The sequence below is a fragment of the Hyperolius riggenbachi genome, chromosome 6, assembly GCF_040937935.1.
Source record: "Hyperolius riggenbachi isolate aHypRig1 chromosome 6, aHypRig1.pri, whole genome shotgun sequence".
Lineage (NCBI taxonomy): Eukaryota > Metazoa > Chordata > Amphibia > Anura > Hyperoliidae > Hyperolius > Hyperolius riggenbachi.
The window spans coordinates 360464848-360492274 of NC_090651.1; the positions used below are offsets into that span (position 1 = coordinate 360464848).

Here is a 27427-nt window from a genome sequence, read left to right on the forward strand (position 1 = left end):
GAGACGAGGTATGTGATTGTATGAAAAACAAGAAAGTTCACCAGTAATTATAAGGTAGTAATGTTCCTCCATGTCTTTCTTATCTCCCTCCCATCCGTCATCTCTTCTCTTGGCTTCCATCAGTCCTCTTTGTCCGTCAGTCCGTTTGTCAGCACGACAAAGATAAGGGGCACTGGGGCCAGGCGCCCATCCCTTCTCCAGCAGAGCTGCTTGTCGTTCTGTCATGATGGCGACTGTCCACTAACACCCGAGGCCATAAAGCCACCCAGCAGCCAGCACGAGACCTCCCTCTCACTGAAATCCTCCTGTGACAGCCAGCCGTTCAGCAGCCCAGGAGACCTGGGTGAGACTCCTACTGCAAGTCCACAAGCCTGTGTCTGTGGGACGGGTATATGACGGAAATGTCCAACCACCTTAAAGGACCACTATCTCAAAAATTGTAAAATACATGTAAACACATACAAATAAGAACGTACGTCTCTTCCAGAGTAAAATGAGCCTTAAATTACTTTTCTCCGATGTTGCTGTCGCTTACAGTAAGTAGTAGAAATCTGACCTTACCGACAGGTTTTGGACTAGCCCATCTCTTCATGGGGGATTATGAGGGTTTTCTTTATCTTTTGAAAAGCACTTAGGGCTTGTTCACACCAAGGGCGTTTTTGCCTTTTTTTAAGTGCCGTCTAAAATCGCTTGTGCAATGATTCCCTATGAGAGTGTTCACAACTGAGCGGTTTGATTCCGATTCCGCTCACCAAAGCTCTGCCTGGACCATTTTTGAGGCGATTTGCCTCAATGCTATAGGAAAATCGCAAAGCGTTTGAACAAAATTTGTATAGCGATTTCCCCAGCGCTTTCATGAATAAATACATTGGGCTTGATCCACAAAAGAGTGCTAACTGATGATAGCACGGCAGTTTTCACATTAATTTTCACATTTAGCGTGATTGCAAATTTTTGCGCAAAATGATCACAGTTTTGTGCGCAAACGATATCCGTGTAGTGCGAAAATTCGCGATCGCGCTAAACGCGAAAATTCACGCCAAAACGGCCGTGCTATCAGTTTGCACTCTTTTGTAAATCAAGCCCTTTGTATTTATTCATTTCCGGGTGAAAGAGTTCATTTCCTGACTGACATCAGAAAGTGAAATAAAACAGAATCGCTCTGCAAAGCTCTTAGAAAATCACTTTATACAAAATCGCAGCGCGCAGGTAAGCTCCAGGAGGCGCTAAAAAAATCGTGCTAAAAATCGAAAACTGCTGGCGTCAGCGATTTCGTGAACAAAGCCTTAAGGTACATACACACATCAGACTATAGTCTTTGGAAAATGAAAGATCACAGACCTATCTTACCACTTCATGTAGTATGAGAGCCATATCTTCACAGTCTTTTCTATGGAACTGAACTCTCCATCAGAAAAAAATCTTTGCAAGATGCTGCACACACAGATGCTGTACAGACACAAAAGATCAGTATCTGCAAAAGATCTGTTCCTGCCAAAGATCCGTTCCTGCAAATTGCATTCATAGTCTATGAGATCTGCAGATCCTCATACACACCTTGTTTAACTGACATTCATCTGCAGATCAGACAATCATCTGCAGATCTGAAAATCCATCCTGGTGGATCTGATATGCAGATGAATGTCAGTTAAACAAGGTGTGTATGATGATCTGAATGCAATTTGCAGGAACGGATCTTTGGCAGGAACAGATCTTTTGTAGATACTGATCTTTTGTGTCTGTACAGCATCTGTGTGTGCAGCATCTTGCAAAGATTTCTATGTGACGAGGAGTTCAGCTCCATAGAATAGACCGTGTAGGTATGGCTCTCATACTACATGAAGGGTGGTAAGATTGGTCTTGAGCTTTCATTTTCCAAAGACCATAGTCTGATGTGTGTATGCACCTTTAGTGAATGGCAGTTGCTCCGACCAGCTGCTAAATCAGTGTGCAGCGAGCAGGGAGGCTGGCCAGCAGCTTTGTATTAATCCTTTTTAGGGAGTGTCTTTACAAAGAAAAAAGGCAGTGCTGAGAATCCCCCATGAAGAGATGGACTATTCCAAAACCTGTCAGACCTGTCAGATTTATACTACCTACTGTAAGTGACAGCAATATAGGAAAAGAGTAATTTATAGCTCATTTTACTGGAAGAAACATATTACGTATTTGTATGTGATTACATGTATTTTAAATTTTACAATTTTTGCAACAGTAGTCCTTTATTAAGTTAACCATACATCTAGCGATTTTGCATCGAGCGATTAAGAGATTGACTTTATTGGGCAATCAACTACAGTGTGGCTGAACGAAAGTTGATGGACTAGTGGCCCACACCCTGCAAGTGGATTCTCTGTCACTAATCCATCTGAACGATGATGTGCCTCCTTGCTCTGAATCTAAAAAAATCGATTCTTTGGCAATCAAAATCATGTGAAGGGTAGCTGACTCTATTACGCTTGACCGATATCTGCCATCCTGCTCGATCAACAAATCATTGCTATTCACCTAGACATTGGTCAATTATTCTCTGTTACGCATACTGGATTACACTCGACCTTCTCTCCATTCGATAAAGTGATTGAATCGGTTCATCGATCAGGCCGCCAAATCGCTGGATGTATGCCCACCTTTACTGTCATGACTGTGGCTTCATTCTGTCAATTTGCACTAAAAATGTTGTGAAAAAAAAAGTTGCACAATCTATCATTTCTTTATGTTTTTAAAGGCCGACTAAACCCAAAATTGAACATAGCAAATTCTCAACATGATTGTGTGGATCGGTGTAAATAACAAGTATTAACTTTGGAAATTAACTTTTCAAATTCAAAAATAAGAAATCGCTGAGCTCTGTTTGCCTGCCGCTTAGAACCCGTTACCGGGGAAACCTCAAAGTACGCCATGAGATAGCTCGTCCATATAGTGCCTTATTTGTTTGAAGAACATCTTCTACACTTAAAAATCCAACAGGCTACACAGACTATAGGCTCATTCCCACGACATGACTTTTTCCGAGCAAGTTTTCTGACGACCAGGTGTTTTTTTGTGTGTGACGAACGATAATTTCCACGATCTTGCGACGTGGGTACGTGCGTACGATTAAACAAATGACATTTTGCATTGCGCTCAATTATGATCACCACGGCGGATTGGATCTTTAAGTAATTTATGGCTCATTTTACTCTGGGAAAAAACGTACTTCTTATTTGTTTATGTTTGCACATATTTTACAGTGTTTCGCCATAGTGCCCCTTTAAGGAGAAACTCTGGTGACACCAAAGCCAGACAGCTGTTGCCCTCTGTCCCCTGGCTTTGATGTTGTTAAGCCTAGGCGCTGTCTGGTGGAAGCTGGCATTGTTATACAGCATGCTGTTTCCTGGGCTCTGCTGGTTAGGGGTAGCCAGATTACTATACATAAACACCAGGCCATATCACAACATTTTCTCATTTTACAAAAAGTCGAGTTTGTTGCACATTTGGGGCCGGCTACAAGCAGCGTTTTATCGCCTCACATTGCTGTCCGGGGCGCAGGTGTCCTCGAGTCCACGTCCTGCCCAGGCGGGAGCCCTTGTTGGCTTGTCAGGGGCGGAGCCCTGGGACTGCTTCCTGTTCTCAGACAAGCCAACCAACCTGCAAAGAGGCCTCTGCAGAAATAGCGGCATAAATTATTTACAAGACCATATTATGTATGAGTCATTCAAACACAGAGGAAGCCTGGCCATGGCTGGAGGGGAAACACAGATAATGAATAGAAGGAATATATACCTGAGACCTAACAAATACCTTCAGATCAAATTCTGTCATCTATCTATCTAGTCATTCTATCTATCTATCTATCTATCTATCTATCTATCTATCTATCTATCTATCTATCTATCTATCTATCTATCTATCTAGTCATCCATGACCCTGCAGCGTTCACCTACTCACTGCTTCCCTCTAGCTACCAAACTCCCCCCCCCCCACCCCCCCACTATCAGCTATGGCCACACCCCACATTCCAACACCATACTTATCCCTAAACAACCAACGCTACTACTTCTTGTTGGAATGGTACAATATTTTATTGTAACGGCCACAGCTTTTCCCCAAACATAACATGTATAACACATAACCCTACAATGAACATCAGCCTCCAATATTCATAACAAGAAAAACAGGTATAATAACTAACAGATAATAATAATGACATTAATCTTCATCCCCTTGCTAGCAACCGGAAAGAGGGACCCCCAACCAGATCTTCATGCATGAAAACCAATAACCCCCCAGCCGCGCCATGGGCTCGGGGGTCTTCCGGGCTTATATGCCTCACTTTACCAAAGACTTCCACCAGCCTATGGCCTCACCAAATCCTCCGTTTACCCCCTCAATCCGCTGTAACCACCTCCGCTAGCAAGGGGACCACCGCCAAGCTGTGACAAAGAGCCTATAAAAGAAAATATGCATTAAACCAAAGCATAATAACCGCCCCCACTTTTTGGGCATTCCCAAGCCACTCAAAGCTTCTCCATGTCGACAAAACACCGCTCCTCCCCCCCCCCACACACACACACACACAACCAATCAAAGGAAATGGGAAATGTTCCGTCCTGTCCAAACAACAACGGTAAGCCCGTATGGATAGGTGCACAGCTGCAGGCAAGCACAGCTATGCAGTGTATTTGTGCATCTGAAAAGTTAAGGTACTATGTATATACTTTACACTACTCTATAGACTGTTTTGAGAATTTGCCTTGTTCAGTTTTGAGTATGATTGGATGTTTAGTACAAGTCCAGTAACATTTTATGAGGGTCTCTCTTGGTAAGCTGTGTTGGGATTCGATGCATTGTTTGGCCCTCTGTGGTTTCCCCCCTGCAGACTGTCACCACCCATGCTTCAACTTTGAGACGGAGATGGTTTCGGACGTTTTATCCCAGGAACAGGCCCCCGGAAACCGCAGTCCGGCCTCCCAGTCCCAGTCTGCCTGCAAAGCAGTGGTCCGCGGCCTGAAGGGCAACCAGCCTGTCCAGTGGGAGATCGCCTTCAACATCCAGCAGCTGTTCCGCGAGAGGGAGAACCGGGACGACGACGAGAGCGATCTGTGGAACGAGACCTTTCACCACCTGGCCGCCAAGTCCATCATACGAGACTTCGAGCAGCTGGCCGAGAGGGAAAGCGAGATTGAACATGGTAATGTCACGATCGGTGTCTGTCCTATCTGTATCTCCAGGACCTCTTTTTTACAAAAAGCAGGCACCTTCTTATCCCTTCAGCAGCCAAGTAAAGTATTCGGCTGCAGGGTCGAATCCTTCCTGCCTCTGGGGAAAGTGTGCCTTCCCCAGCCTGGCAGGCTCGACAGGGTAAGAGGCGGCAGGGTAGGGGTGGGCGGCAGGGAGCTCTCATACATACCTGTCCGGACGGCCGGATTGGCTTCTCCCTCCACCGTGGTGGAGACGTACTCCTGGCAGGTCTTCTTGTTTCCAACATGTTAAAAACAAGGAACACCAAGAGCCCCAATAGTGTAATATGTACTGGTAAATGGTTACTAGATAGAGTAAATATTAATACTCACAAACCAGGGTTACCATTAGGCAACCACTGTAAAAGCAGGTGGGGAGATTTTCCTGACCCCACTCAGGAATAAGAAGTCGCTCTCTGTAGATGAGAAAAAGGGGGTTCAACCCTCCACCCAGGGTGGACTCAATATTATGCAGGAGAACAGAGGCGCCAAAAGGATAAAAGGAAGCTAAATGAGCCTAAAACCAAATTCTTGGTAGAGGGGGTAGTGGTGGACTTACCTCCTCCAAGTAGACACACAACGACTGTAGTAAAGACAGTCAATATATTTTATTTATGAACTCCAAATATGCAACGCGTTTCGCAGGTTTGATCCCGCTTCATCAGGCAATAACAACGGAGCAATAGCATATGTGGTCAGTAGAAGAGCCAGGCACCTCTGGCACTTTCCAACATGTGATCGGCATCAGGAGACCATATCAGCATTACAGTGCCACCCGATAAAAGAGTCTCTTCCATCACCCCTCTTCCTCCACTGGGTGGTGCTGTAACGCTGACACTGTCTCCTGATTCCCGATCACATGTCATATCATGTGATCAGATGTGATCGGGACCCAGAAGACCTGCCAGAAGTTCATAGCAGCGGGTGGAGGAAGACAAGAAGCTGTCCGGAACAGGAAACTATAACTTCTTACTGCCACTCACTCGCTTGGCTGCACTAGGTAGCGAAATGAGATATTCCAGCAGAGGCTCGCAGTGGACAAGCAGCTTCAAACGAAGCATTTTGATTGAAGCTGCCACTGGGTTGATACGACAGGGAATGAGAAAAGCCAACGTTTCGGGGCCACAACAGATGTGAGCAGGGCCTGATTTGTACTCTTTACCGCCCAAGGCCACTGTCACCAGCCGCCCCCCCTTCAGTATAGGTAGCCAGATGACCCCTCCCCCTTTTCCCTCCAGTATAGGTAGCCTGATGACCCCCCCCCAGTATAGGTAATCAGATGACCCCTCCCCCCTTTCCCTCCAGTATAGGTAGCCTGATGACCCCCCCCCCCTTTCCCTCCAGTATAGGTAGCCAGATGACTCCCTTAATCCCTCCTCCCCCCCCCCCCCCTTTTAAGTATAGGTAGCCAGCTTGCCTTCACATCGCAGCAGCCATTAGTGCCACTCATTTATCCACTAGTCTCCAGTGCAGAAGCTTTCTATCCTTTCCGTCTCCAATGCTGCCCAAGTCCACAGCCGCCGGCCACAATGCAAACGTGCACAGAGAGCAAGATGGCTGCTGTACAGGCAGCTAGCAGCAGAGTACCGCGGTCAGGGGCTCGCCTGATCTCCCTGCATTGCAGCATTTGCAAGCTTGCAAATGTTGCACCAGTTTTGCCTGCTTCTTTGGTGCCCTTGCTCCTGTTGTGCCCTGGGCCATGGCCTAGGTGGCCTTGGCCTAAATCCGGCCCTGGATGTGAGTGCTTACAGGGTGACTTCACCCGGAATCCTATTATTTGAGCAGCAGACAGACATTAGAGAATTTTTGCCTTGATAAAGGGATCTGGTGTTGTCCCGAAACGTTGGCTTTTTGTTTGATGTCTCCATTTAAAGTAAACCTGGGATGAAAGGTGGGAAAAGTTTTATACATACCTGGGGCTTCCTCCTGCCCCCTCCATGCAGATTGCTCCCTCTGGATCCTCTGATAGCAGCCCTGTTATCTTCAGCCAGTCGGGCATACTACGCATGTATGGCCTGGCCGTGCTCCCATTGCCAGAGCGCGACAGGGGGCTGCGTCTGCACCGACTGGCCAAAGATAACGGGTCTGCTACTGGAAGATCCAGAAAGCTTTGGATGGCTGCGAGGGGGCTGGAGGAAGCTCCAGGTATGTATACAATCTTTCCTTCCTTTCCTCTCAGGTTTACTTTAAAGGACCTCTGTCGCAAACCATACAAATACACGTAAACCATACAAATAAGAAGTACATTTCTTCCAGAGTAAAATGAGCCATAAATTACTTTTCTCCTATGTTGCTGTCACTTACAGTAAGTAGCAGAAATCTGACAATACTGACAGGTTTTGGACTAGCCCATCTTCTCATGAGGGGGGGGGGATTCTCAGGGTTTTCTTTATTTTTAAAAGCACTTATTGAATGGCAGTTGTCCTGTCCAACTGCCCAAAAACTGTGCAGTGAGCAGGGAGGCTGGCCAGCATCTTTGTATAAACCTTTTTTTCAGGGAATGTCTTTAGAAAGAATAAAGGCCATGCTGAGAATCCCTCGTGAAGAGATGGACTAGCCCAAAACATGTCGGTAATGTCACATTTCTACTACCTACTGTAAGTGACAGCAACATAGGAGGAAAGTAATGTATGGCTTATTTTACTCTGGAAGAAATTGCCGTACTTCTTGTTTGTATGTGTTTAAAATGTTAAGATTTTCACGACAGCTCCTCTTTAAATTTAAGAAACAAGGAACGAAAAGCCAACGTATGGTATGTATAAAAACTTTTCTCTCCTTTTGTCTCAAGTTACAATTATTAAGGAGGGGCCAGTTTTTTCTTAATTCTTGGAACAGCAAGGAGGCGTCGTCCTCCCCAGTTATTCTCTGCATTCCCAACAAGTCGAATGGCATAACCACATAACCACTAACGAGTGTGAGATAATAATTGCCAAGGAACAATCATGTAGCTTGACTTGAGGGATCATATAAACTAGCACCTCGAGAAAACACAAGAACAAAGGGAGGCCAAATGGTGTAGTATTACCTATTCTGGGGGTGGAAGGTAAAAAAATAAAAAGGTACTCACAAAATTAGGTTGCTTTGAGGAAAATCCACCACCATGGTGTGTGGAGAAAGCCCGTCTCCACTCAGGTGCATCGGACTCTTTCTGGATTGAGGACACCCTCTTGTAGAAAAATTGAGATGACCAAATTGGTAAGCCCAAATTGGGACATGCCCTCCAGTTGGGGTGAGGGGTGTACAATGCAAAAGGGGAAAGAGGTGCCCAGTTAAACCAATAAAATATCACAAAGAGAGGTGGCTTACCTCAGGGATGGCACAATGGGGTTGATTCACTATAACAAATAGTGTGCCTTATCAGAGTTAACGTGCCTTATCAGCGTTAGCATGCCTTATCAGAGTAGCATAGCAAGTGCTACAAACTTATGCCTGCTAATTGGCAATGCTAGAGCTCCACTCGTCCTGCCCTGAGCCCCTGCAAGTCCAATCACTTTAACTACTTTCTCCTCCTGGACGTACTAGGTACGTCCAGGAGGCCATGTGCGCGTCCGCTCCCAACCCGCGGATCATTAGCCCAGGAATCAATGAATCTGGCTACAGTGCCCGGTCACCGATTCCTCTCCTCTGCAGAAAAAGTGGCAGCTTCTCTCGGAAGCTTCGCTTTTTTGGGCTCTAGCGTCCCCATGCGTGCCTCTAAGCGTAAATGTTATGCTTAGAGTGACGTCATGTAAACAAAATCATGGCTGCCATCTTGTGGCCAAAAAGTAAAACTACAACTAAATGTAAAAAAAAAGAAAGAAAAAAAAAACAACACATATTTACAGAGAAAAATTACTGTTTATATCCCACCCTCCCAAAAATACCCAAATAAAATGTTTAATATATAAAAAAAACAAAAAACATTACCTTTAAAAAAAAAACGTAAATATTTACCTAAGGGTCTAAACTTTTTAAATATCAATGTAAAGATGAAATATTTCTATTTTTTTTTTTTTTTTTTTTTTTTTAAACTTGTAAATAGTGATGGATGCAAAACGGAAAAAATGCACCTTTATTGCAAATACAATACGTGAGTATTAATTATGGAGGCATGTATTATTTTAAAACTATAATGGCTGAAAACTGAGAAATAATGAATTTTTTCCGTTTTTTTTCTTATTCTTCCTGTTAAAATGTACCACCCAAAGAAAGCCTAATTGGTGGCGGAAAAAACAAGATATAGTTCAATTCATTGTGATAAGTAGTGATAAAGTTATAGGCTAATGAATGGGAGGTGAACATTGCTCAAATGCATAAAGTGAAAACGACTGAAGGCTGAAGTGGTTAAAGGACATTATCCCCATACTTTGATTGGCCCAATAGGCTGCCTATCACTAGACAGGAAGCTTGACAGGCAGCCTATTGGGCCAATCAAAGTGTGGGGGTAATGTCCTTTAAAGTGATTGGACCCGCAGGGGCTCAGGGCAGGACGAGTGGAGCTCTCGTCATTGCCAATTAGCAGGCATAAGTTCCTAGCGCTTGCTATGCTACTCTGATAAGGCACGCTAACGCTGATAAGGGATGTTAATTCTGGTAAGGCACGCTAACGCTGATAAGGCATGCTATTTGTTATAGTGAATCAACCCCATAAAGAGTAAACATTTACTACATTATGTAAAGATATTCCACTGGAAGAGTAATGACTTTCACTGATTTAGTTAACTAGTTCAGAGAAGCTCTTTTGCAAAGATAACAACTCAAGAATTATAACTTTTCCTGTACTGGAAAACAGAAAGGGACGTCACATAATTTCTTAGTAGGGCTAGTACTACATGTGTATATGTTTATCTCATCGTGTCACATGTCACTTCAGGTACAATTTAAAGAGACACTGAAGCGAAAAAAAAAATTATGATATCATGAATTGGTTGTGTAGTAGGTGTATTTACTAGAACATTGGTAGCAAAAAAAATATTCTCATATTTTTATTTTCAGTTATACAGCTTTTTTTTTATAACGTTGCATTATTCTCTAATACTTGCAGTTTACGCATTACTCAGCATTCTAAAAGTTTTTGCAGAACAGGCAGTGAACCTTTGACCTGTCCTGAACCATTTTCTGCAAAAGAAAAACACAGTACAGCTGAGATAACCTAATCAGAAGTCAGAGCTCTCCATGCAGAGCTCAATGGCTATTTGCATATATAACAACTGGAGTTTCTTAACTCTTCCTGTACTGGAAACAAATATTAGACTTATGTCTCTGCTTCTAATGCTTTATTTCTTAGCTGTACTACACAACCAATTCATTATATCATAATTTTTTTTTTCGTTTCAGTGTCTCTTTAAAGGGCATTGTAACAATCGTGTCAGCAGGATATCAGGTCTCCGATTATGTGGTGATCTGCAGTATCACCAATAAAACAGATACTATATCTGATTATATGGTGATCTGCAGAATCACCAATAATACAGAAATAGTTAGCAATGGCATGTAAGACGTGACAAAGACACAAGCTTTATTGCACAAAGTGTAGTGATTGGTGCAAACAGTAATTTTCAGATAGATCCTCAGTGGTAACCTCACCAGTGGCGATGGAGGTTACAGATAGAACCGCAGTGGTAACCTCACCAGTGGCGAGGGCCCACTGGTGAGAGAGAATAGTCAGACAGATCAGGTAGGCAACAGATGGGCAGACAAGGTACAGAATCGGCAGGCAGAATCAAAGTGGAGTTCAGGCAAAAGTCGGCAACAAGATCAGATGGGCAGAAGCACAGAATCACAAGGCAAAAGGATAGTCGAGAGTTCAGGCAAGGTTCATACACATAAAGACAATAATATCAATTAAAGCTATCAAACAATTCCTATCTCTGTGTGAAATCCCCGGTTTCCTCCCGGATCAAAGCACACCGGATCTATCTAAGGTCTGGCAGCTCGCTGTCTTTATGCTGGCAGGGGACTCCCAGGCACGCCCCCGCCAGCCCGGCCAATCAGGGGCGAGGAGTGCTCCCTGTGACGTCAGCCGACCCGCAGGTCAGCTGACGTGTCGCTGAGACGCGTAAAGGTCTCACCGCTGGCCATAGCTCTGACGCTGTGCGCCGGTGACAGGCCAGTCTGAGCTGAGCGGCGGGGACGGCGGTGGTCGTATCCCCACCGCTCGTTACAGGCATCTGAATTGGGGTTAAACCTATAGCCTTTTACTTATCTGAGGCTTCTTCCAGCCCCCTGTTATCCATGAGGTCCTCTGAGTCTCCTCCATTCTCCCGCGGCCGCCTCCTTAACGTGGGTCGTGGCACATGCGTGGCTCCATTTGCATGCCATGATCACCCTCCAGCCGCAGGAGCATTCTGCGCATGTGCCGCTCATTGTTTTGAAAATTACAAAATCGCAGGGAGTGTTCTAAAAAAAGATATTTTAAAAAAATGGAGCTGACAGCAGTAAAACAAAGCAACTCATTGTCCTCACAAAGCTTGCCAGACAGACCACTAGGTGGAGCTCATCACAAACACCACACATCCATTGCAGTATTGAATAATAGCTTCCTGGTTAAAATGTTTAAGAATGATTCCTATTTTTAGAGGAAGACTCAATAATAAATGAGAGTGATGAGGGAGAAGGAAGCCCCGTGCGTTCCCTGCCTCTCGCATCTCTCTGTATTCCGATGGCGTTATCAGCTTATTGGAGGGATGGATGGCAGAGCAGCCATATTAGTCCCCCCCCCAGTGCTACAGCGGATTGAAGCCCTAGCATGGCAGCCGCGTGCCCTCGTATGACCTCTGGCTGGTCTCCCTGGCACTGGCATTAATAAGCCGCTGGTGAATGGGAGGTAACAGGAGGTCTGGCCATGAAATATTCATACACGAAGCGCTAACAGACAGCCTCTGACAACTAGACACAACCCTCACCTTCCCCCGTACAGCAGGGTGGAGAGAATCCTACGGAATCCTAAATAACAGAAAAGACCCATTTTATCCGGGGAGGGGGTGGGGGCTGCTGTCATCATATCAGCTTCTTTATATCAATAGATATTTCATTGTAAGTATTTCTCCCCAGAGATCGGTGGATCAGGCTTCTGGTGATGACGTTATACTGCAGAGCAGGACTCTCCTGCCATTCCACTTTTTGTGGTAGCGCCTCCTCATGGCCAGTGACCCCAGCCATGTCACAGGAGGAGATAGTGACCATTGCCGTGTCACAGGGGGCTGAGTGACCACTGCCATGTTACAGGAGGAGATAGAGTGACCATTGCCGTGTCACAGGGGGCTGACTGACCACTGCCAAGTTACAGAATGTAAGGTGGCCACTGACATGTCACAAGGGGCTGAGTGACCACTGCCACGTTACAGTAAGCTAAGTGAACTACAGTATGCTAGTAACAGTAGATTGAGTGGCATATGACATGTCATAGGAGATTGAGTGACCAGTAACATTTTGCACTAGTAGGTAGAGTAACCACCGTCACAGGAGAGTGAATGACCTCTGGTGTGTCACGGGTGGTTAAGTGACCACTCTTGTGGCACTGGAGGCAGAAATAATAATTGAGGTGTCACCCAAAGTTCATTGACCACTGCTGAGTCAAAGCAAGTTGTGTGACAGCCGCCATGACGTTGGAGACGGAATGACCAATGCCATATCACAGTAGACTGAGTGACCACTGCTGTGCCACAGGAGGTGTGGGGCAGTGTCAGGCTGCGAATCCTTGTGTTTTTCCACACAGCAATGCAAGCGCATAGACTATTTTCCACAGTATGCGATTTTCCGCATGTATTTAATTGAGGGGGAAAAATGCCAGCATGCTGCATTATTCCACACCACCCATCCGTTTCCAACGTAATGATAGTTAATTATGCTAGACGCATGCTTAAATTCATGTAATTTGCATAAAATAACGCGCATACGGAAAATGTGCGTAATGTAATATTCCTGTGGAAATGCAGCCTCACAGTATAAAGAATGAGATGTGACCTGTTTCCCCTCCGTGTGTTTTCTCACAGGAATTGGTCGCAGGTTCCAACTAAACGCCATCCATGCCAGCAAAGCCTGCAACGTCATCAGCAAGTACACGGCCTTCGTCCCTGTGGACCTCAGCAGCAACTCGTACTTACCCAGCGTAGTGGAATACGCCAACACAGGTAGTGGCGCAGTACCAGAACCTCCACCCTCAGTATTCTCCTCCAATCATCTGCTCACCTGTCCCCACCCTTCCATGTCTGATGTCTGTTCCATGTTGGCGCCATCTGAGTGTTATGTTGACCCCTCCCTCTGTATCTTAGTTCCTCCCCCCTGTTTCCCCCCGCCCCGACTGTTGTCCCGCACCCGTCCTTCTGTCCTGTTAACTGTACGTCTCTCGTCTGGTCCTCTCTCTCTCTTCCTGTCTTTGTCTGGAGGCCCCTCCCCCTGACTGAAGAGGATACGCTCATTCCCTGCTAGGTGCCGCCCTTAAGCAGGGATCCCAGCGAAGCTTAAGCTCTGGAAGCCGCCGCCTACGAGGATTCTCCATCGGTCTCGGGCGCTCCCAGTCCACCTGCGTGTCTGAACCGACAGATGATCGATTTTACAGTAAGATCACCACAGGAAGTAGTTATGTCAAATTATGTATCTACTATACAATTAAAGGGACCCTGAGCTCTGCATAAATTCGCAATTGTGACTTACTTGGGCTTCCTCCCGCCCTCGGTAGCCCACGAGGTGCCCGGCATCCTCCTGGCTCTTCTCCTAATCCCGCTGGCGGCTTCATTAATCAGCAACTTCGGCCTGAAGTCGTCCATGAGCGCCTCCGCTACGCGTCATCATGCCGGCCGGCTTGAGAGTCCTGCACATGCGCTGTTCTGTAAGACTAAACCATGCATGTGCAGGACTCTCCCGCTGGCTGGTGCGATTATGCGTAGCGTGCGCGGCGGGGGCGCTGCGGGGCCAGGTGAGGAGCCATGAGTACGCCGGGGGATCTCGCTGGCTATAGGGGGCTGGAGGAAGCCCAGGTAAGACCAAATTTCGATTTGTTTTTTTTTAAGGAGGTGTAGATGTTTTCCTTGAAGGACATCCACAGCTATAATTACTGAGTCATTTTTTTCCTGGTTTCCAAACCATAGCTATATGATCTCGAGGCACAGTAAGGGCACATACAGGGGAAACTCAAAAAATTAGAATATGGTCTAAAAGTTCATTTATTTCAGTAATTCAGCTTAACCTCCCTGGCGGTCTATTAAAACCGACAGGGGGCAGCGCAGCACTGTAATTTTTTTTTTTAAATCATGTAGCTAGCCTAGCACTAGCTACATGATAGCCGCTGTGCAGCGGCATCCCCCCCCCCCCCCTTCCGATCGCCTCCGGCGATCAGAGCAAACAGGAAATTCCGCTCAGAATTTCCTGTTTGACTTCCCCCGTCGCCATGGCGACGATCGGGATGACGTCATTGACGTCATCCACACCATGGTGTCGGAGGGAGTCCCGATTCACCCCTTAGCGCTGCCTGGCGGTGATTGGCCAGGCTGCGCAAGGGGTCTGGGGGGGGGTGGCGCATCGTGGCGGGTAGCGGCGAATCGTCACGGCAAAGTGCTAGCTGCGTGTAACAAAGAAAAAAGTATGCAAATCGGCCCACTAGGGCCTGAGCCGTGGCGGTTTACCGCCAGGGAGGTTAAAAGGTGAAACATATATGAAACCAGAACCCTTTGCGGGTGTTTTGGATGAATTAGCTGATTAGAGTCTGACATTTTGAGCCTGGAATACTGAACATTTTCACAATATTCTAATGGGCTGAGATTTTGCGGTTCTCATAAGTTGTATTATTATTTTTATTTAGTATTTATATAGCGCCGACATCTTTATCTTTTAACCCCCTTGGCGGTATGAAAAATACCGCCAGGGGGCAGCGCAGCAGTTTTTTTTTAATTATTTTTTTTTTAAATCATGTAGCGAGCCGAGGGCTCGCTACATGATAGCCGCTGCTCAGCGGCATCCCCCCAGCCCCGCCGATCGCCTCCGGCGATAGGCGATCAGGAAATCCCGTTCAAAGAACGGGATTTCCTGGAGGGCTTCCCCCGTCGCCATGGCGACGGGGCGGAATGACGTCACCGACGTCAGCGACGTCGGGACGTCATTGGGAGACCCGATCCACCCCTCGGCGCTGCCTGGCACTGATTGGCCAGGCAGCGCTCGGGGTCTGGGGGGGGGGGGCCGCGCGCCGCACCGGATAGCGGCGATCGGGCGCGCGGCGGCGATCGGGGTGCTGGCGCAGCTAGCAAAGTGCTAGCTGCGTCCAGCAAAAAAAAAATGAAGTAAATCGGCCCAGCAGGGCCTGAGCGGCACCCTCCGGCGGCTTACCCCGTGTCACACACGGGGTTACCGCTAAGGAGGTTAAATTGAATTACGGTACATAAATAAAAGAACTTTTGCACGATATTCTAATTTTTCACCTGTACATCCTGTAAAATGGTCTCTGGTCTACATATTATACCACACAATACAAGTAGAGGAGGGGAGTCATGCAGTCTGCTAGACAACTCCTCTATCAGCTATATGCAATCATTTAGAAAAGTGGTAACAAGGGTCAAATGACACTTGCTGTAGTGTGTACTAAATAAATGTTCCTTCTTGGCCACAGGTGTAAAACACAAGGCCCGCGGGCCGAATGCAGCCCTCCTTGACATTTTATGTGGCCCTTAAGAGCTTCTTATGTCCATTTTAAGCAGCAAAAGAAAGACAGCACACTGACTACCAGTCTACAAGAGCCCACCGGTGACAGTTTTTTGACTGAAAATTGTCAGTTTGTCAGTTTGAGCCAGAGTACATAAATAACCCACTGGACACGAAAAGAAGAAGAAAGTTCTGCTCACCCATCCGTACACGCCTTCCCCCCTCCGACACAATCTCCCCACATAGCAGAGTAGCACAGTGCAGCAGTGTGGTGTTTGCCTGCTCCAGCGCTACATAACTCTTCCTTTCTTCCTAGCAGCTGCACGCTCCCGATGACGTGACATGCCACAGGAGCCTGGTGTGTGCCCAATAGAGCGTGTAGCTGTCAGGAAAGTGTCAGAGGAGACCCGAAGCAGCACTGGACCAGATAAATATTACACTGCTCTGCTGCACTACTCTGCAGAAGGGGGAGGAGCTGGCCCCCACGGTCGCTATAGTTACATCACATAGTTTGAGATTGTTCAATAAATGTTAGATCTTAAAGGGAAAGTCCGAGGTGATTAAAAAGGAAAAATCTAGTTACCCGGGGCGTCCTCCAACCTCTTGCAGCCACCCTGTTCCCTGGCCACAGCTCCGCTCCCCGCCGATGGCCCGGGGTCCCCTCCAGTACAAAATGCCTACTGCGCAGTTCGCGGAGTCGTGCTGAAGTCATCCGGACTGTACTGCGCAGACTCAGTAGTTCTGCGCCTGTGCAGTACAGTCCGGATGACGACAACTCGACTCAGTGAGCCGCATGGTGAAACGCAGTAAGATACCGACCTGGCGAGGTCAGCGTCTGCATCGGAGGGGACCGGGAGCCACCGGAACTGCGGCGAGGGCACAGGACGGCTGCCAGGGGCTGGAGGAAGCCCCAGGTAAGTAGATTTTTACTTTCTAGTCACCTCGGACCTTCCCTTTAATAAACAATTTGGCCCGTGACTTAGGCTATGTTTTACATTTTGACCCCTTACGTGAATGATTGTACAGAGGTACAGAGGCGCCAGTAGTGTAAAAATTAGTTCAAAAGTTTAAAAACAGGCAGGTTCGTGGTGGACTTATCCCCCCAATGCAGACACAAGATATTGTTTTTTTTTCAACAAATACATTTATTCACATGCTCCAAAAAGTGCAACGCGTTTCATTGGTAAAACCCACTTCATCAGGCTATAGGTATGGAGCAAAAACTCGCCTGACTAGGTCATCAGCTTAGCGCCTCTGTCTACGTCTTACGTGAATGAGTTTGACACCCCTGATCCAGAGTTTGGAGAGCAGGGGAGGATTTGGCTTGGAGATAAATCAGGAAGGCGTGTCTAATGTTTTGTGTTGTCATCTCACTGCAGACGTGGATGAGACGGCGACCTCGCCTTGCACAACACCCGTTTCTTCTGGATGGGAACGCTGCAGCTTTCCTCAAGGTAAGTACCGTGATGGAGAGACATACGGCCCATCATGGTCATCCCAAGGTCCATCTTCAGTGTTCAGGTGACCATAGAACTCATTGTCAAATACTATTCATCTGGACCTGGGAAAATGCATCCACAGTGTTTCCTGGTTCCTTATTTGCCCCCCTGTGGTTCTCAGAGTGGTTGGCAGCAGAGGCGTATCTAGAGGGGTGCAGGCATGGCTCATGACATGGGCGCCATAGCACCATGGGTGCCATGCCTGCTCTAGTGCTGCCATGCCTGTCCCTGTGCTGTGTCCCCATGCCTGCCCCTGTGGCTCCCCGTCACTCAGACCTCAGATCAGATTCATTCTGTTATCTGGGGAAAATGGCTACTTAATTTATGTAGGTAGGGCTCACTTGGCTTAGTGTTAGAAAAGAGGACAAAGAGGAAATAAGGAGAGATATTTCCAAAAAAGTAACTTCAGTAATATCCCGAGCCAAAAAACACAGGCAACCATTACACATGTACATGAGAAAGGATGCTGTTCGTAGAAGAAGGGAAGGGGCTCTGACCTGGGGAGGGGGGGGGGGGCAATTTCAGTATTTGCCATAGGCTCTATATTACCCAGATATGCTCCTGGTTGGGCAGAGCATAGGATCATGTGACCAGAGTCTGTAGATCATTTGTGGGTTGTCAAAGGTTTGAGGGCCGCTATCATTTGTTTTGTAGGTGCTCCACGCAGCCCATCTGTCTCTTCCTCCCATTCCCAGAGATCCATAGAAAGCCTTTTCGCTGCAAGGTGAGAATGATCCGCCGTGGTTTGGTTACATGTCAGCCTCCGCCCACCACTGGTGACCTCACTGTCGTGCGTCTCTTTATAGATTGTCTCTGAACAAGACCCGCCTCCTGACCCGAGCTGCGAAGGGATTTATGATCAAATCTCCGGGGAAAGGCAGTGAGGAGAGCGACAACGAGAAAAACACTGACTATTTACCTCTGGTAAGTTGTAAAGATCAACTTTTTCTTTAAACAAATCATTTTATTGATTTACCAAATCATTGTACACAATATCTTAGCTCAATGACAGCAACACGTTGCAGAGAGGCCAAATAAAAGGGCTTGTCGGTAATCACATCGGGGCCCGCTCCTCTTTAGACACCTGCGCAGACGTCCTGTGCCCACGCAGCCACTCACCGATGCTCCGGCCCCACCTCCGGTTCACTTCTGGAATTTCCGACTTTAAAGTCGGAAAACCACTGCACCTGCGCGGCTGCACCCTCGCCACCGCTGACGTCACCAGGAGCGTACTGCACAGATGCAGACCGTACTGGGCCTGAGCAATAGTGGCCAGAAAACTAGATCTAAGGGGGACCCTTTTTCTCATCTCAACACATCCAGTATTTTGGAAAGATTATGCTCTGCAGTAACTGAGCCAAAACTCTCTGTTGTCTCACCGTCTTGCACGTTTGGTAAATCTTTTGTTTCCTGTACTGGAAACAATATTAGACTTATGTCTCTGCTCCTAATGTTTTATTTCTTATCTGTACTACACATACAAATCATTATATAAAAAAAAAAATTTTGCTTCAGTGTCTCTTTAAGTAAGAGATAATATCCAGCTGTAACTTATGTATTGGTTTATATGCCTTACTGGTCTTAAGTGCATCAAACTCATTGTTAAAGTTGCAGAGAATTATGTGAATTGGTGGTACTGTAGAGTGATTGGTTTTGCCATAGAAAAAATCCTCAGAAAGATGTTTTTCAAAGTCCATGAAAGACCATTGATCATTAATTATGTTGTAGATTTATGAATGATGGGCTATACATGACCCATTCATTAATATTTAATATTGGAATTGGTTTTTTATACCCCTGAGCCTATCTATTAGTTGTCAGTTATTGCTATCCAGTTGTACAAACCCATTCTTCGGAAATGATAGACAGTGTCTGGAAATTTTGGCAAGTTTAGTTATCCACTGGTAATAATACATTGTGTTTGTGAGCAATACCTCCAAGTAATTATGCTATTTGCATCATAGGTCTCTCTGCAGCTGGGGTGTGGTGCCTTCCTGCTTAACCAGGCCTTTGCCGACGCTGCCAACATACCAATAGACAAATTAAAGTGGACATCTCCATTTAGCAGTCACCGTGCTGCTCTGAGCCCCTTATCTCACGGTTCTCCATCCCGAAAGGAGACCAGCCTCACCACCAGTAGCAGCCAGCTGCTGGCCCCAGAAGATGACCACCATACTACTGTGAATGGGTTCGGAGAGGATGTGAGCAATCAAACCCGAACACGACACTTATCGAGCAGTGCTTTGGACAGTCCATCTCGATCTACCAAGACGGAGAATGAACTGTCCCTCCCAGTCCTCCCTATTCGGCGATTCTCTTCTCCTGACAGTGTACAGGACTCTACCTCCACTCACACAGACAGCGGTCTGGGGTCAGAGTCTGACAGCACAGAGGTACAGTCGTGGATGGAGAGCATCGAGGAACAACGCAAGTTTCATCCGGAAAGCATGATATGGGCCACTGCCGTGGCCTTGGCCTGGTTGGAGAACAACTCCGCTGCTTACTTCACAGAGTGGGAGTTACTGGCCGCCAAGGCGGACAGGTGGTTGGGCAAGCAGCGAGTCCCAGAGGGCCGCACTCTGGCCACAGTCAAGTCCGCAGCACAGCAGCTCTTTGTCTTACTTCGGCACTGGGACGAGAACCTGCAGTTTAACGTCCTGTGCTACAATCCCAGCAGCATGTAGCAGCAACAGAGCGTATGTGTGATATGGTATGGCTGTTTTGTGAAGATGTTTATCAGTTCTCTTGGTGTTGGTGGGTTCGAAGTGACGTCTCTGCATGTCATTGCTGAATGTGTTGTGCAGCCAGCAGGAGGAGTAGCTGAGAAATAAGGAGAGATTGGTGGGATGTCTTGCCAGTAAGGGGGGAGAACAGGACAACAAAATATCAATAAGGATGGTTGAAAGGAAGGAATAAGATATATAGTTTGTAGAAAACCTGTGGGTCACTTCGGTGGAAGTGGCACACTTCAATATTAATATCAATATTGAGCATAGTTGATTCTTATGCTTGCTTGTATCAACCAATCAACCTTCCACTCTTTCTACAACTTCAACATGCGAAAATAAAAATATGCACCTGACTTCTTGATCTTAGGAAGAAGTTCAGAACGATGAATTCCAGGGCACAGCTTAAGTTCATAACACGTCAATTGAGTTTCTTCAGGCCCAAAATTCAGACAGATAGGTAACAGTTCTCAGCCAGCCTAGGTGGGGCTATATTAGCAAGTCCAGGCCTCTAATGGTTGGATTGTGTCTTCTCAAAACTTGCTCACACCAGAGCTCTATTTCTTCTTTCTTGGTGGTATGTGAGTCCAGTTTTACTCATGGAGACCTGACTTGATAATTTTTAGACACTATGAAGATACCGGGGAAGGCACGATTGTGGTGCTGGCATAGAACAAGAAAAAGAAGATGAGCTGGCACTGCAGTCAAGGTGTAATCTGATAGAAGGGGAGGAACATGCTGTAAATTGGTCATTCATGATGTCCTGTCTACATCTGTACTGAAGTGTCCAATTTTACTCAAACACCACAGTCAAATGGACGTTTTTAGAGCTGTCTTACAGCTAAGCATCGTCTTTGGTGATTCAATGCCAGAAGAGTATATAGAACACATTTGGCAATGCCATTCATTATACCAATGTGTTGATCTCCTAAACCCCTACATGAAAGAGTTTGAATAGTCATAGGTGGTCTTCAAAAACTCCTTTTGACTACGCTGAATGAGCCACAAGTCTTTTTGACTGCTGGCATTCTGATGCGAGACTGTAAATGTCCCTCATAGGTGGTAAACTAGTAGGAGGCTACTCCAATGAGAACTTGCTTGATGGTTTTAAGTCCAAGAGTAAAGAGGGACAATTATGGGGACTATAATGTACGAAGACGGCTAGAAAAATTTGTCAGGTTTCGTTTACAAGCAAAAAGACCTCATTTTTACAAGCAGTATAGTGTTACAAAGTCAACGTTAGTCATGCCACGCCTATCCCCTCAAAAATAAAAAATAGAAGGAAGATTTTGGGCACCTTCAGAGAGAGCAGAAATATTCAAAGACAGATCTACTGGAAGGAAAATGGAAGGGGTGGGCTGGACAGGAGGAAGGTAGATTCCTTATCGGTTGACTTGGAAAGGATACCAAGGCAGCCGCAGAAGAGGATTATGGGAAGGAACCATTCTTTCAGCAGACTTTTGGTTTGGGTGGGTATAGATGCCAGCATTCAAGGCAAGGTTGCATGTTTGGGCTTAGCCTCGATGAGTGTGCCAGGCATCGTTTTCTCTGTGGGTAACAATGAATTTGGCCCCAGGCATGGATATTTCTCTACGTGCGTTGGTCTGCTGGCTTGCGCTCTTCGCATGATTCTCTGCCCTGTCGTGGTCATGGTTGTCCGTTCTGCTGTCTCTAGTGATGTAGCGTCATCTCTGTGTATATGTGGTGGTCTTCCAGCCTTGTGTGCGCGCGCGCGTATGTGTACGTGTGCTGGTATGTGAGCCTTGCGAGTGTGTCTCTTCCGAGGCTGACGGAGGGGTACCCAGTCTTTGTGCCAGGGGTGGGCCGTACTACCCCAGCCGTGCCCTCGTCTGCCCATCCACCCCGTGAGAATGTAGCCAGCTGGGCGCTACTCCCTGTGCTGTGTTGCGGGGGATGGGAATGGGGTGGGCACTTCACTTGCAGGAATGTGGGATCTGGTCTATGCATGGGGATGGGGGCTCTTGTGTTTGAGATTCTATTATTAAATATAATTTTCTGGCCTCTGTGTGATGTTTATTTGTTCCTTCTTTATTTCTTTACAGCAAACTTAGGACAGACCTGGATTATGGAAACTGAGCTGGGTTGGGGGGTGGGGGGGAAGGGGGACCACCTGTTAAAAAGGCAAAAGGGAACACTCTGTATTTCAAACAGCACGTTGATGTAATGGTCGCAAAGGAAAAACAAAACAAAAAAACAATTGTACAAAATGATATCTTATTGTAAAATCAAATAGAGAAATGATTCTTTAATAACTTTACTGTAAAACATGAATTGAATATCCTGACAAATGGAGAGAGAATATCAATAGGTGATTAGATAAACAGACAGACAGACACAGAGAGGCAGACAGACAGGCAGACAGACAGACAGACAGGCAGGCAGACAGGCAGGCAGGCAGACAGACAGACAGACAGATGATAGATGGTTGGGTAAAAAGATATAGACAGACAGACAGATAAAAAAAAGATAGATAGATAGACAGACAGACAGACAGACAGACAGACAGACAGACAGACAGACAGACAGATAGATAGATAGATAGATAGATAGATAGATAGATAGATAGATAGATAGATAATCATAGATGGATGGGTAAAAAGATAGATACATAGATAGATACTGTAGCTGAGATATGTGACAGATGATATTCGGCCAGGCAGGAAGGGAGAGGAGGAAGTCATACAGGGGCTACAGGGGATTACTGGGAAACAATTTAATCAGGAGGATGATAATCCCCGGGCTTTCTGTATGAAATAACTGGCTGCTGCAGGGGGAATATCGCGCTCTGACATCACCAGCCGCACGCGGAAGAGCTTCTCAATTTACAATATTCGCTCATCTGATGATTGTCTTAGCAAACAATTAGAATGTAAACTTCATCTGAGCTGGATTACCCCCCCCCCCCCCCCCCCCCATCCCTCTATAAGCATTTTACATAACGGCCGCCATGCTGAGAAATATTATAAAGCTGCTGGAGGGGCCGGGGATGCCCATGCGTTCCTTTAACTGGCGAGAGCCCTGTGACTTTTCTCTGATTACAGTGAAATATCGCCCAGAATGGGAATATTTCATCTGTTGGAGATGGTGGGAAAGCGTTAGTTCTGGGGCCCTCTTGTGCGTCCAATCACACAAGCACTTTGTGCAGAGTTTCTGATTAGCAAGGGATTTTTTTTATTTTTTTAGTAATATTATTTTGTGCAAAATAATGTTTTAAGTACCCGCCCCTTGCACAAAAGATCATAAGCCCATCTCTATCTCCAATTTGAGAAGCGCCGATGAAGACCTCTTGCGCTAGGGGGGCGGGCTACACACTGGAAGCCAGACTTCGGGAGACTGAGCTAGTACTTTAAACTTTATTTAAACAGGAAAATCACCAACAGTCAGAGAGTCCTCCCCTCCTCTGACGCTACACACTGCAGCAGGCACCTCATTGGTTGACTTACCCCCAACTCATGCTCAGGTGACGACCGAGTTCTCCCTGCTTTCTTCTCTGGCACCATCCATCATAGGAAGTGAGTGTAGAATCTCCCCAATGGTGACATAGACAACACTCAAGACTTTAACCATTTCAGCCCGCGGGGATTTTTCACCTTATGCATCAGAGCAATTTTCACCTCCCATTCATTCGCTAATAACTTTATCACTACTTAACACAATTTATTGATCTATATCTTGTTTTTTCCGCCACTAATTAGGCTTTCTTTGGGGGGTAGATTTTGCTAAGAATTAATTTTTTTATAAATGCATTTTAACAGGTTTAATAAGAAAAAAATGGGAAAAAAACATTATTTCTCAGTTTTCGTCCATTATAGCTTTAAAATAATCCGCTACCATAATTAAAACCTATGTATTTTATTTGCCCATTTGTCTCGGTTATGACACCATTTAAATTTTGTCCCTGTCACAATGTATGGCGCCAATATTTTATTTGGAAATAAAGGTGCATTTTTTCCGTTTTGCGTCCATCGCTATTTACAAGCTTATAATTTAAAAAATGTTCATAGTATACCCCCTTCAAATGCAAATTTAAAAAGTTCAGACCCTTAGGTAACTATTTATGTTTTGTATTTGTTTTTTTAATTGTAATTTTTTTTTTCCATTAAAAATGTTATTTGGGTAATATTTTGGTGTGGGAAATAAACAGTTAATTTGTAATGTTATTATATGTGTAAATTGTAATGTAAAAAATATGTAGATGTAGTTTTACTATTCGGCCACAAGATGGCCACCTTGAGTTTATTTTTTCCTACTTGTGCTTCTCGATCACCAGAAGCACAAGGAGGACGGGGAAACTTTTTTTGCAGAAAGACTGAAGCCTTTAGTAAGAGCGCTTCGGTTTTTCTGCTGGGGACACGGATCGGTGATCGGGAACCATGTTCCCATTCACTGATCCCAGGGCTACCGGGGGACAACACGGGGGGCGCGCTCGCAACCGCGCGCGGGAGCGCGCCGAAGCGCGGCACCGCAGCAGAGCAGCCGCCTGGACGTGAGGATCACGTCCAGGCGGCAGAAATGGTTAAGTGGGCTGGTTCAGACAGACATCAGTCCTCATCTTTTACCAAGTCCCAGACTGAGATGAATGGAAGCAGTCATCTCAATGCGTTTACCGTCAATTGCTCAAGTGCCACAGTCAATCTAATTTTTCCAAGATGCTGCATGTAGCTTCTAGAGTTGGTTGCGTTCGTGATTCTGTATCCCCCAGGACACAGGTGTTAAACACAAGGTCCATAGGCCGGATGTGGCCCTCCTTGCCATTTTATGTGGCCCTCCAGAGCTATAAATATGCACCATTATAATCAGTAAGAACGACATACAGCCTTTTCCCATCTAGAGGAGCACCCTGGTGACGGTGTTTCTGGTTGAATCATTGTTAGTTTTAGCCAGGGTGCAGCAACAACCCACGAAACTGTCACAGGGCCCCTAGTGGCTGGACCGCAAAATGCCTTCCAATCGGTTTCAGCACACAGACCATGCAATCTGTGGTCGCAATCGGTGCGCAGAAACCGCTGGAATTTTGGCAGCAGACCGACTAGAAGGGAGCCTGTGAGTTACGGTAATACAATTTACACACTATTTCAGGGTATAACTGCCACCACCTCTGTTACCATGGGACAGAGGAGCCCACTGACTGGCTGATACTAGACCTGCAAATAAAACGGTTAAACACACTCTATTCTGTCTAGCTAGCAACAATAGTAGCGACTCTTCAGAAGTCAGGGTTTAGTTTGTGCGGCTGAATAGCAGGGTAGCTGAATAAACAAATGACGTTAGCATTGTTTATTAAATATGCAATAATAATAATTAATATATACAGAAAATCGTTAAAATCAACAATTATAGAGACAAATGATAAGACAGTATAAAAAATAAAAGGGAGAAAATACTTAGGTTCATGGAAATATGTCCTTCTGGGAAAACTTGTAAAGTTCTTGGTTTCCGTTCAGTTCAGTTCAGGAGCAAAGTTCAGATAAGTTGGCCACCACTGTTCCTCAGAGTGGCAGCATGCTCCCATGAAGATGGAATTTGGAGGAATGAGGGAGGAGTCCCTCGCAACCACTTTTGACTGATCCCTATCTTTGGGTGGAGTCTCAGGTCCAGCCCAAGGGCTGGACAGGGTGCGGTTAACTCCTTGGGTGGGTGCCTGGTGAGCACCAAATATGACATTTTCCATATCTCGGCTTACGCTACCCGCACACACTTAACGGTCACAGATTCATGTTCCTCAGAATATGACAGTTCATATGACATCAAACTTGGGTGTTTTTGCATGGCTGGTTACAAAGTAGCGGAATACCTCGGGTTCTGGGTATGTCAGTGGCCTCAATTTAATACCAAAATATTCACCAGATCCGGACCAGCAGAATGAGATAACTTTCACATCTCTCCTATGAACGGTATTCCTTAAACATGCTAAAAATCATAAACTCCATGTACTTCTAAACTGGCTCCCAGGCTCCGGCAAGTCTGAGCCCTGGCTGGGGGAGCTTCCTCTGAAGGAAAGGACTTTTGGTGTTTTAATTAACATGAGATCAGCTCAGACAAACTCTGACACCTCTGCTAAGGCCCAGATCCCAGTCATATGCTAATTAACAAGTCAACAGAGCCATCCTGCACTTTAGGTTACTGAGCTATTTCTCTGCTGAGAGCAAGTAGAGACCCCAAGCTGGGCTGCAGGTATCCCACAGACATAAGATTCTGATCTGGCAACGCAATGACAATCGGTGCAGGAACCCGATTGCGATTGCGTTCTCTTTTCTCACGGCTCTTCCGAGACAGAAACCAGAAACCTGAAAATGGGGCTCCCTCTGGGGATCCAACCCCCCTTTGTGTGGCTGGCTGCCCCCCGTCCCCCTCAACTTACCAAAAAAACTATGGGAAATGGAAGGCTAGCATCTTGCCTTGGGCCACATTTCAGATCAATATTAAACTGCTACAGAGGGGTGTGGAGGAGGGGAAGCTCGAGATAGACAAAAATGGGGTATGAAATTTGGATGCACCACGCGCCGCCATAGGCCATAATGTGAAATACAGCTATAGTGGTGCTCAGACAGTAATTTGGGATGGAGCCCAAATTATGATAAAAGCAGCGTAATTCGTCCGCCAGCAATAGCTGGAAGTCAAATTACAGCTTATCCCTTAATGAGCTATGATTAAGGACCACATTGGTCCAAAACAGGTCAGCTTATCTTGATTGTTGGTGATTTTATGGATACGCCCACAATAAAGATTTTTGCTACTTGTATTGGACCTTCCCTCCTGGTCCCAGCACTGTCCTGACCCTAAGTTGAGCAGTGACCCTACTACTTCACTCTTACCCCCGATTACACAGTGGCCTGGAGGAGGAATAGTAATGAATGCCACTGGGACTTTCGCAGGAGCAGGGTGAGACGTTTTTCCACTTTGCCATGTGCCCAAATTTCCTGGCGCCCTAATTACATGTACACGGGGAGCTAGCCTTCCATGTTTTCTATAGTTACGCCACATAGTTTGAGACTAAGCAATAATTGTTACATTTTAATAAACAATTTGGCCCACGACTTAGACTAGGTTTTAGATTTTTTTTCCCCCTTACATGATTGAGCTTGACACCCCTGCCCTAGGGGCACAAAACACAATGACGAACCAATGCGAAATGATGCCAAACAATAGCAGAAAAACGATTGACATCGACGAAAAGAGCCACTCATAGCCGGCTGTGTGAACAGAACCAAAGTGTAGTTATAGGATAATTGGATTATTTTTTCAAGCGGAAGTGTACCTGTCACGGGGGAAAAAAGTGCTATTTTGAACTATTGATGCCTTACAGGTACCTCGGTTCCCTCTGATGCCTTACAGGAACCTCGGTTCCCTA

The 27427-nt window shown here is 46.0% G+C and overlaps 1 protein-coding gene across 6 annotated transcripts in view; it reads left to right on the forward strand.

Moving 5' to 3' along the window:
* Positions 1-27427, forward strand: part of VWA5B1 (von Willebrand factor A domain containing 5B1) — a 363216-nt gene that overhangs the window by 324866 nt on the left and 10923 nt on the right. For 4 of the 6 annotated variants that reach the window (XM_068241754.1, XM_068241755.1, XM_068241756.1 and 1 more), the window contains 8 exons: positions 124-343; positions 4859-5170; positions 13193-13330; positions 13629-13757; positions 17210-17284; positions 17984-18053; positions 18136-18253; positions 19294-22061. In XM_068241754.1, coding sequence (XP_068097855.1) covers positions 124-343; positions 4859-5170; positions 13193-13330; positions 13629-13757; positions 17210-17284; positions 17984-18053; positions 18136-18253; positions 19294-20013 — 1782 coding nt within the window. In that variant the 3' untranslated portion in view covers positions 20014-22061. Of the gene's footprint in view, positions 1-123; positions 344-4858; positions 5171-13192; positions 13331-13628; positions 13758-17209; positions 17285-17983; positions 18054-18135; positions 18254-19293; positions 22063-27427 lie in introns of those variants that run through there. The other 2 variants (XM_068241760.1, XM_068241758.1) reach the window with 2 other exon arrangements.